General features: G+C 51.7%; 1 protein-coding gene across 1 annotated transcript; it reads left to right on the top strand.

Annotated features, from left to right (window-relative positions):
- Nucleotides 1-1,833: 1,833 nt before the first annotated feature.
- Fmod (fibromodulin) lies at nt 1,834-8,212 on the top strand. The gene is made up of 2 exons (XM_035445442.1): nt 1,834-3,074; nt 6,496-8,212. Exons 1-2 carry the CDS (start codon nt 2,096-2,098, stop codon nt 6,645-6,647), a joined length of 1,131 nt encoding a protein of 376 aa, XP_035301333.1. The 5' UTR covers nt 1,834-2,095; the 3' UTR covers nt 6,648-8,212.
- The last annotated feature ends 1,776 nt before the right edge of the window (nt 8,213-9,988 follow it).

Here is a 9,988-nt window from a genome sequence, read left to right as displayed (position 1 = left end):
TGTGAGAGGATCCCACTCCCGGGATCCTCACACTGGACATGAGGTCTCTAGCACAAGAAACAATTTAAGGGGTGCAAGCCTGAAGCAACATTCTAGATCTAGACAGGCCTGCACTGCTACCAAGCCCTCCCAGCAGCCATCCTCTGAGGAGAGGCCACTGTGGCTGGGCATGGAGCCCCCTGGAAAGCAGAGTCTGGAAGAGGAAGGTAGGTCCCTTCTGCCAAAGTGCCTAGCCTGGAAGGAGAAATGGAGACAGAGGCTTAGTGTGCCAGCCTTCTCTAAACAGCCACCTTGGTCAGTTCTACAGCAGCCTAGGGCTGTGCATGGAAAAAATGCTGTCTTGGCAGTGGGCCGTCTCATCCGTCTTCTCTCCTGGCCTGAGTCAGGGACCAGCCAGCATCCTAGGCAGTGGGCAGTTGAGTCTGCTCCTCAGAAACACTGTGGCTCTTTGTTCAAGGGCTGTGGCTGCCCAAAGATGAGCCAGGGGCCCATTTTGAGCTATCCAGAGATGGTAGGATGAAAAGACCTACTGGAACTGTTTTCAGGGAACACAGGGGTCTGACAGGGATGGTGCCCAGAAACTGAGTAGTTGGGCTGTCATAGTCAGGAGTCCTCTCATCAGTTCATATAGAATCTAATGTTGTCTTTTAGTTCCTCTCCTGTCCTGTACGCATTGCCAACCCCAGCATGGCCCAACAGTGAGAGCACTCCAGGAGACTCTTTGGGGCCAGAAAAGGTTCCAATCATTCTGTCTTAACAGTTGTGTTCTGGGAGGTCCCCCTGCTCACAGGGCTTTTTCAGTGCCCTTGCCGTAGGAGCCTGGAGTATGGTGCCTAGGCCAGCTATGACACCCCAGTCTCCCATCTTCTACACCTGCAGTTTCTTTCTTCCCAGTGTGCCTTGTTCTTGTCTTGCTGGCATAGCAAGCTCCAAGGCAACAGTCTCCTCAACAGCGTGGGTGGTAAGTAAACCTAGAAAGACAGGTGACATCACTGGGAGGAAGTAGCTCAGCAGAGGAGAAGGGATGCACCAGACATAAGGCACACACCTTTAACCTCAGCACTCAGGAGGCAGAGGCAGGCAGAAATCTGGGAGTCCCAGGACAGCCTGGTCTATAGAGTGAGTTCCAGGACAGAAAAGGTATTCTAAATCCCACTCCTGGCTATGCTTCCATTTCTATCCGGTTCTCAGTGTCCCTCATCCATTTCAGTTGCCTCTTACGTGGCTATTGCCATCCCCATGGAGCTGAGAGGAGCATTAAGTCCTTTAGACCACAGGAAAGAGAAGCAGACCAAGCCAGACACAGTTCAGTCAGCCCAGAAGACAATCACTAAAGCCGTGCTGGGTTCCCAGTCTGGAAAGACCAAAAGTAGGGTACACAGGCAGCCACAAGCTGCTAACCAGTGTGTTTTCTCACCCAGACGATGGCGCTTTGGAGAATAGCCCAGACCTTGTGGTGGCCACAGGGAACCACACCCTCCCACACACTCAGGACCAGAAACCCCCAAGGCTGCTGGAGAGAGCAAAAGATCTTCCTGCAGTAGCACAGCTATTATTCCCTTTCCATGTCTCAGTCAGTTCTGGAGGCATGCTGGATGTGGGAATAACCAGGAGACTCATGGCTTTGAACTCTCAGAAAAGATCTCGCTGGGAGTCCAAACTAGATGAGAATTCAGACCTCCAAAGTATCCCACCATGACTGGTGAAGGAAGGTGTACAATTTGGGGGAGGGGATGTTGTGGGTTTCTTAGTTTCAACAACAGAACCTTAGGGTAGTAAAGGATGTGAAGGACTTGCCCTTCCCCAAACTGTAGCCCCACCCCTTCTCCAAACCCCCATGCCTCTCTGCTTCCTTCCTAATCTCAGACTCTTCATTGCTGCATGAACAGAAGCTGACCTTTCCCCAGATACCCGGCCCAGCCCCCTGGGTGTGCAGAGACAGTAGGAGAAGGCACCTCGGAGGGAAAGTGCAGCTCCTGCCCTCCAGGAAGCTGCATAGCTCAGAGCCTATGGCCATCCTGAGCCACCCATCTCCCCTCCAACACCTCACTCATGCCCCCACTTGGTCTGTTCTCTCCCTTTCTACAGAGACAAAATGCAGTGGGCCTCCATCCTGCTGCTGGCCGGGCTCTGCTCACTCACCCAGGGCCAGTATGACGAAGACTCTCACTGGTGGATCCAGTACCTCCGAAACCAGCAGTCCACCTACTACGACCCCTATGACCCTTACCCCTACGAGCCCTCTGAGCCTTACCCCTATGGAGTAGAGGAGGGCCCAGCCTATGCCTATGGCACACATCCTCCACCAGAGCCCCGTGACTGTCCCCAAGAATGCGACTGCCCACCTAACTTCCCCACAGCCATGTACTGTGACAACCGCAACCTCAAGTACCTGCCCTTTGTGCCCTCCCGCATGAAGTATGTCTACTTCCAGAACAACCAGATCACGGCCATCCAGGAAGGTGTCTTTGACAATGCCACTGGGCTGCTCTGGATTGCTCTACATGGCAACCAGATTACCAGTGACAAGATAGGCAGGAAGGTCTTCTCCAAGCTGAGGCACCTGGAGAGGCTGTACCTAGACCACAACAACCTGACCCGGATGCCCGGCCCACTGCCTCGATCCCTGAGAGAGCTCCACCTGGACCACAACCAGATCTCTCGGGTCCCCAACAATGCTCTGGAGGGCCTGGAGAACCTCACAGCATTGTACCTCCACCACAATGAGATCCAGGAAGTGGGAAGTTCCATGAGGGGCCTCCGGTCCCTGATCCTACTAGATCTGAGTTACAACCACCTCCGAAGGGTGCCCGATGGTTTACCCTCAGCCCTGGAGCAGCTGTACCTAGAACACAACAGCGTCTACACCGTCCCTGACAGCTACTTCCGGGGGTCACCCAAGCTGTTGTACGTGAGGCTCTCTCACAACAGCCTCACCAACAACGGCCTTGCTACCAACACCTTCAATTCCAGCAGTCTTCTCGAGCTCGACTTGTCCTACAACCAGCTGCAGAAGATCCCTCCTGTCAACACCAACCTGGAGAACCTCTATCTCCAAGGCAACAGGATCAACGGTGAGATCTGGGGGTGGGGGAGTGGGGTCTCCACGAGTGCTAATGGGAATACAAATGAAATAAGCACTGGGAGGCAAGCTGTCAATCAAAACCCTCACCACAAAGCCCTGTAGTGCAGACAGGTGTGCACTGGTCCTCCAGCAGAGGGAAGAGAGCCACTCCAAAGCTGGGTGGCTCCAAAGGCCACTTCCTAGGAGAAGCAAGCTTCGGTCTAAGGCTCTCAGGGTGAGCACATGGGGCTGTGGGGAGGCAAGATGAAAACCATTAGCACAGGGAACTGCCAGGAAGAACTGGTCACTTAACAAGTCACCTGTGGGGGACAGGCAGGGATGCAGGTTTGAACACTACTACTCTAAAGTAGTGGTTCTCAACCTGTGAGTCGTGACCCATTTGGGGGTCGAATGACCCTTTCACAGGGGTCACATACCATATATACTGAATATCAGATATTTATATTACATTCACAACAGTAGCAAAATTACAGTTTTAAAGTAGCAACGAAAAGAATTTTGTGGCTGGGGAGGGGTCACAATGACATGAGGAGGCACATTGAAGGGCCACAGCGTTAGGAAGGACGAGGACTACTGCTCTCGAGGGACATTCGAGGAGAAGAGACTTTGTTATCTTCTGGGGTCTGCCTTAGTTGGTCTAAAAAGCTGAGGTCTCTGAGTACCTTTCGATCACCAACGGATGCAGCCTCTCTGTTGCCCCCGATGACTCCTTCATGCACAGCCTGGTCTCCTGGTTTGGGTGTTTGTTTTTAAAACTTACCAGATGGACAAAAATGGGAAGCCTCCCAGAGCTGAAGGTGGGACTTTCCGGTTCTCCCTGGAGTCCAAGGAGCCCCTGGTGGCAAGGCAAAAGTCCTCCCTGAGGCAGCAAGCCTGGCCACGCAGAAGCCTCTGTGGGAAACCAGGACTGGGTGTTTGTAAGAATTTCCCTGCACAGGCAGGGTCACCTCTCTGAGGCTGAGAGCTAAAGGATGAATTTCAGCCTGTTACTGTCGGGATCTCATGTTCAGAACATGCTTGCATTGCCCCAGTGCAATGCAATGATGTCTTGATCTCAGCTGGAAGGTACTGCGCTAGCATTTAGCCTTCCCCCCACCCCCTGTGGCCCAGTGTTCTGCTCTGGGAAAGGGAGGCCTGTGAATGACCATGCAGAGGGCTTTGAAGTTCTTTGGGCCTGCTGAGAAGGAATGAACCATCAAAGCACAGGAGAGACCCAGTTCTGTCCTCTCCCCCTCCCTCTTTCCTCTCAGGGGGACAGATCAGACATTTAGCAAGATGTTAACAGCCAGACAGCCTTCCTCAGAGGGAATAGGGGAGGTTGCAGTGGGGCTGTGAAGTAGGAGGGTGTCTGTCTGGTCCTTTCTTTTGAACTGAAAGGCACCGTTACATACACCCGAGGTTGGTTTTTACCTAAAGTCTCTCTTTTGGGGGGAGAATCTTGTTAGTCCCAGGGTGACGGTGGGAGTCACTTGCTCTATCTTAAAGACATCACACACCACCAGAGTTCAGCATTTTCTAACAGTTTTATATCCCACCCTGCAGTCGAATCCAGAAGAGCTGTCATATAAGAAATGTCACACTATATGCCGTACCTCACCCATGTGAACCTCTGGACACGTGGCAGGAAGGAGCTCTGGGAAAGAGCACATGAGCTAATGCCTAACCATCCAATCAGGGAGAGGTGGCAAGGAGAGGCTTTGCCAAAGCATCTTGTCACCCTTCTGCCTTAATGCAGAAATATCCAGCCAGATACAAGGTGATCCCTCTCACAAAGGCTGACCCAAAAGTAAATTATTCAATGAGCTGTCCCAAGGCCCTGCAAGAAAGCTCTCTGTCCGAACACCTAGAAAATGTCAGCATCTACCCCAGATCCCTATGTGCCAGTTTGGGGCCATTGCTTCCTTCCCTTTCCTGGTTATCATTTAGTCTCTCTACCAGGTTCTTTTTAACAAGCAGAGTAACCTCCATGCCATATATTCTTGAGATAGTAAATAGTACATGATGTATGATACAGAGGCCCTGGCACACAGTTTCACAGTCCATCCATGGTATCACATTGTCAGCTTGCCTTCTCTTTGCTATTTTAGAGGGGACCGATACAGTCTGGGTACTTGTTTTCTGAATTTCCTGGATGGGGAAGTGAGGTATAATGAAGAAAAAGCCATCTCTCTAGGTCACCCAGCCTAGGGAAGGTAGAACCCTCAACTCCTGCCCTTTGTCAGGCACCTAAAGGTGGCCATTTCTGACAGAGAACAAGGGGCAACTGGTCTCTGACGCAGGAAAAAGCTCCCTAGTTTGCCCACCACACACACTAAGGAAACGGGGAAGGAGGTCTTCCAGCACTGGCAGCCTGAGACCATGCTGGGGTAAAGTGCGGTAAAGGCACTTATGAGCTAGGGAGCCAACAGAACAGGAGCTCCTGGCCTGCTTGCAACTAGGAAGGATCCCCTCCCCTTTTCTTTGCGTCCAATGCCCTTCTCAGTTTTTCCAACCTGGCGGAGAGAGTGGGGAGACAGCCGTGGAATGTTATTTGGGAGCTGTGGGATCCGGTGGAGGACTGGAATTTGGAAAGACTTAAGTCAGTATTTAAACTGGGCTGGAAAAATGTCTGCTAGGGCCTCCTCTCAGAATCCCCAACCTGCTTGGGCTTTAGGAAGGTGGAAGGAGGGGGGGCTCAGAATTCCACGAATATCTGATCTGAGTTGTTTCCAGTTGCTCACAGATATGGCCCATGTTTATGTGCCCACAGGGAACTTGGCTTTTTAGCACAGTCTGCAGGCTGCAGGTTGGGACTTCTATCTCAGGACCAAATAGAACTGGAAGTGACAGTGAGTCTCAGCCACCTCATGTCTCCCAGACCCTGTACACAGATAACAGACCGACCCCCTTCTGGACCACACCCACTAAATCTATTCCCGGGGAAAACACCAAAAGCATTCCAGGTCTCCTGCCCCTCCTTGAAGGGTATTTCCCAGAACCCCACTCTTCCAGGGACCCAATTCTTCTCCAGGTATGAATTCTCTGTGTGCAGTGTAAAGTGCCATCAGCAAAGCTCTCCCAGGAGTCAAGCCTTCACAGCTGCTGTGGTCTCCACCTACCCTCTGCTTCCCCCTGCTGCCCACAGACGGGAAAACAACAAGGCTTGGTGGGAAGGACACCCAAGGATATTGGGGGGCCAGGGCAGCAAAGCACAGGTGTGGGTAGGGGAGTGAGAAGCTGAGCTGCAAAAGCTGAAACAAGACCTGCTCCCAGCACTGTCCCGAACAGTGCCAATCCGTCTGACTCCAGTTCTAAGCCCCACACCACCCCAGTCTTTATTTTTTATTTCAGTGGATTCAAAACAGCCCTCTAAGCCCACTTTGATTCCTAAGCTGGACTTCTCCCACCCGCCCACCCTTCTTGTCCCCCAGAGTTCTCCATCAGCAGCTTCTGCACGGTGGTGGACGTCATGAACTTCTCCAAGCTGCAAGTGCTACGCCTGGATGGAAACGAGATCAAGCGCAGCGCCATGCCCGTGGACGCTCCACTCTGCCTGCGCCTCGCCAGCGTCATCGAGATCTGAGCGGCTATGCCCCGCGCTCTGGGCTCCAGGCACACGCACTCCCACCCCCCACGCCGCCACCCCGCTGCATTCGGCTTGATGGTCTGGTTTGGCTTTTGCTGGATGGTCTGGGACAAGCAGTTGACACAAGTCCATAGGCTCTTATTCAGTCTCCTTCCAATAGGCAAAGTTAGGTGGGATCAGAGCCCCGGCCAGATTCGGCAGAGGATAAAGTGATGGAGGAGGAGCCATGAAGTCCAGCCCCACAATCTTAACTTCCCCATGACCTGTCTGGCAGAGCATAACCTTGCATAGACAGTAGCATATAACCATTTTCAAACCATCTGACTTTTTGGGCTATGCTCAACAGCATGATCCAGCTGCTTCTGCAGTTACTCTGGGCTCCTATTCATTGCTCTTCAAAACACACCTCTTGCCCAGCCACCTCCTCCTAAGGGCCAACCCATCCACTCTGCCCTCTTTCCCTGAGGCCTCTTCTATGCCTTAGGCAGTCAGGAGACACACACACTCTAAGGCCCGGTGATAGCTGTTCAGCGACCTGTGGCGAGAGGCCACACTATTGTCTGAGGTTAAAAATGATGTCTAAAATCACCACAACACCTCCCTAACCTCTCCTGTCGAAGGTCATCAGCGTAATGGTGATGTCATGGCTTGATACCAGAGGGGCCAACCAGCTGTATAATGGAGGATCGGATTTCAGAGGAAGGAAGGGTTACATGGTTACCATCACATCCACACTGTGGGTGGGGAAGTAGGGAAGGGTCACACTGCTGACTAGCGGGACTGAAGGGGCAGGCCCCTTCCCGGGTTTCATATGACCCAACATGGTCTTTGCCCCTTCTTGGGCTTTTGGTCTTGAGGGGTAGCATCGTGGTTTTCAAAAACATGAGAAAGATCCTCTGCCCATCCTTCAATTCAACTAGGAAAGTTTGGTACACAGTTGGCAGAGGCAGACTCCACCAGCCTTGGGCCCACTTGCTAACCCAAACTACAGGGTGATCTCAAAAACTGGTACCAGCACTTCGGGAGATGCTTGTTGGGGTGCAAGAAGCCTAAGCCTGGTAAAATCTTGCTACACCAGGCAAGGACCCCTCTGCTCTCACTCGGTGGAGCCACTCCTCATGGCTGAGAATAATCCTGTCTTCCCCTTTCTAAGGGTGATGTTGCCTGGGCACAGCCCACAGACTCTTCTAGACCCTACTGGGATGGAGCCATTTGGCCAGCCAGCAGCAAGGACTAGTTGAGGGATGTTAGCCCGAGTCAGGTGCCTGTCTAGACACCTCAAAGCCCTGACTGTGTGCACTGGGAGCAAGCGTTTCTAAAAAGGGAGGGGGGATGCACCTTGACTGTGTCCTGGGCTCCAAAATCTCAAATCCACAAAAGCCAAACCAGCTTGTTTCAACCAAGGAGTGCGGTGTGCAGGGCAAGGCTGCCCTGCCCAGGGCTCTTGGGGAGCACCTGCATGTGAACACCATCATGCCTCTATAAAGGGTCCTCAGCATGGGGCAAGCATGAGTGGTGGCTAACCTGACCTGAATAAAGTTATTTTATAAGTGCACCTGCAAGGATGGAGTCGTTGGTAACAGTCCTTGGCTTTGCTCGGGGCACCTAGTCACACAGGCCTTGAACTGTGTTAGCTCTTTCTTTTATATTCTTCTTGGGTAAGTGTAGCTAAGAGCTTTTTAAAAGTAGCCTACACAAAAACTCAAGTTAGCAAATGTGTTCTGAACGTTAGCCTCGTTCTGAACATTAGCCTCGCTATTTACACACCTATTTGTCTCTCAAGAGAAAGAAAAACTGTTTTTGAGGGTTTTTTTCTGTTGTCATTGTTTGCCCTTACACACACACACACACACACACACACACACACACACACACACACACACACACAAGCTTTTCTCCCCTCTCTTGCCAATACAGTAATTCTGAACCCGGCTGAGCTGTGGAACTATTATCTTAATGGCTACTGCCCTCTAGTGGCACCTGCCCCAAACTAGAGCTGCCCAATCTAGCAAAACCTTCTTGGTTCTGGAAGAACTAAGCACATGCCACCTGTGGCTGTTTCTTGAAGCCCTTCAAAGGCCAGGTGCCAGGCTAAGCACTTACCATTGCCTTGAAGTAAGTGCTCTGCCTTGTGTCTTTTGGGGCAGAGAAGAGGGAAGGGGCAGAGGATGAATGCATGCCACATTCTGACTGCCACAACTCCGTGTTTTGTGAAAGTGAACTGATGACGCATGTTTTAGGAAGGAATGTGGGGATGTGAGTGCCTTGAATCTGGCGTAGAGGGGTGCCAGGGGGGAGGGGAGGAGACGGGACACTTATGGAGGGGTTGCCCTTCTCTTTTGACTCTTTTGAGCTCAGCTACCTCAACGGTATGAGTTCTTATGGATTGCTGTGACAGACACCTGCCATAAGCAACTTAATGGAGACAGGGTTTGTTGTGACTCCTGGTTTCGCAGGGTCTCACTCGCTCTACCACAGGAGGGAAAACTTAGTTCGGGACCGGTAGTGTGTGGCAAAGGGCTATTCACATCACAGCAGAGCAGGAAGCAGAGAGCAAAGCAGGAATCATGATCTGGATATAAGGTCTGCTCCTGGTGACCTGCTCTCAAGAGCCCACCTCCTAGAGGCCTCATGGCCTCCCAAAGTAGGACCACCAGCTGCAGAACAAACATCAAAACAGGAGCCTTTGGGGGACATTCCAGACCCAAGCCGTGGCATCTTACCCCAACTGCCAAAGGATGATGGACATCTCATACTGCAAAATGTATTTTAACTCAACTTCAAAAGTTTGGGGGTTTTTGTCTTCTTTTGTTTTGTCATTTTTTTTTTTGAGACAGCATTTCTCTCTGTGTATCCCTGGTTGCTCTGGCACTTGCTCTGTAGACCAGGCAGGCCTTGAACTCAGAGATCCGCCTGACTCTGCCTCCTGAGTGCCGGATTAAAGGCGTACACCATAACACCTGACCCCCACTTCAACAGTGTTAACACCTTTCAGAAGACAGAAGTTCAAAGACTGCTCTGAGTTCAAGGCAACCTTTTAGCCATAAGTCAAAAGAATGCTGCCTGTTCTTACTCTGTAATGGAGGGGTGAGCATTCCTGTTCCTACAGGAAGAATGGGGAGACAGAGGGGAGAGTTGGAACTAAAAACCAGCAGGGCAAATGTGAAGTCCTGTAGGTCCACGTCCAGCATTTAGGACAGCACGATGTGACTTCTAGTGGACCTTGGCAGCCCCCGCCATAAGCCCTTACAACATCTATGGTTCTTGTGGTCTTTTTGTTTGGGTCAAGCTCCTCAGACATCCTATGTTCCTGGCATCTACTGTATCACAGGGTCTCT

The sequence above is a fragment of the Cricetulus griseus genome, chromosome 5, assembly GCF_003668045.3.
Source record: "Cricetulus griseus strain 17A/GY chromosome 5, alternate assembly CriGri-PICRH-1.0, whole genome shotgun sequence".
Lineage (NCBI taxonomy): Eukaryota > Metazoa > Chordata > Mammalia > Rodentia > Cricetidae > Cricetulus > Cricetulus griseus.
The sequence above is the reverse complement of the archived record's forward strand: the minus strand, read 5'-3'. Positions and strand labels throughout refer to the sequence as shown.

Excerpts from the sequence above, each read along its gene's own strand:
- Fmod (XM_035445442.1), top strand. The coding sequence starts at position 2,096 with ATGCAGTGGGCCTCCATCCTGCTGCTGGCCGGGCTCTGCTCACTCACC. Across the intron at positions 3,075-6,495 it reads CCAAGGCAACAGGATCAACG|AGTTCTCCATCAGCAGCTTC; the intron begins GTGAGATCTGGG and ends CTTGTCCCCCAG.